We start from the raw sequence: 685 nt of genomic DNA on the forward strand, positions 1-685 counted from the left end.
TAAAGTCAGTGGTTCCACTCCCATCATTAAGTAATTTTGGGCATTTATTATTCCAATGGTGGGTTCTAGATTGAATCAAACCTGAACTGTCCCTAGGAGCTAAAATGACTATACTGCAGCTATTGTACTTCAGTCACATTATGAGAAAACAAGACTCATTGAAAAAGACAGTGATGGTAGGAAAAGTTGTAGGAAAAGAGGAAAGCCCAACATGGGATGAGTTGACTCTATTGCCAGTTTACAGGAACCAAGCAAGGCTGTTAATGATAGAGCTTTCTGGAGGTCATTAATTCATAGGGTTGCCCTGTGTTGGAAGCAATTTGACGGCTCATAACAGACACATCTGCATGCAAACATGCCATTTTACATTTTGTGTTCTGTGTCTGGTTCTGTTTTAAAGACTTGCAGATCTGATGGAGAAACACCAAGAGGAACTGGCAACCATTGAAGCCATTGACTCGGGAGCTGTTTACACTCTAGCTTTGAAGACCCATGTAGGAATGTCGGTGCAAACATTCCGATACTTTGCAGGATGGTGTGATAAAATACAGGCAAGCTAATATTGGAGCTGGCATTGTTATTTAGGGAACAAAATGGTACTGTACTTTTGAACACTTAAGCACGTTCTGGATGATCATCTAAAGCACTCATCTATGGCATGGAACAATGAAATCCCTTCAAAAGG

The 685-nt window shown here is 40.6% G+C and overlaps 1 protein-coding gene across 1 annotated transcript in view; it reads left to right on the forward strand.

Moving 5' to 3' along the window:
• Positions 1-685, forward strand: part of ALDH1L2 (aldehyde dehydrogenase 1 family member L2) — a 47,284-nt gene that overhangs the window by 34,625 nt on the left and 11,974 nt on the right. The window contains exon 13 of the mRNA XM_015427591.1: positions 401-551. Coding sequence (XP_015283077.1) covers positions 401-551 — 151 coding nt within the window. The remainder of the gene's footprint in view (positions 1-400; positions 552-685) is intronic.

Source organism: Gekko japonicus, unplaced genomic scaffold (genome assembly GCF_001447785.1).
Source record: "Gekko japonicus isolate JY-2015 unplaced genomic scaffold, Gekko_japonicus_V1.1 scaffold28, whole genome shotgun sequence".
In the NCBI taxonomy this organism is placed as follows: domain Eukaryota; kingdom Metazoa; phylum Chordata; class Lepidosauria; order Squamata; family Gekkonidae; genus Gekko; species Gekko japonicus.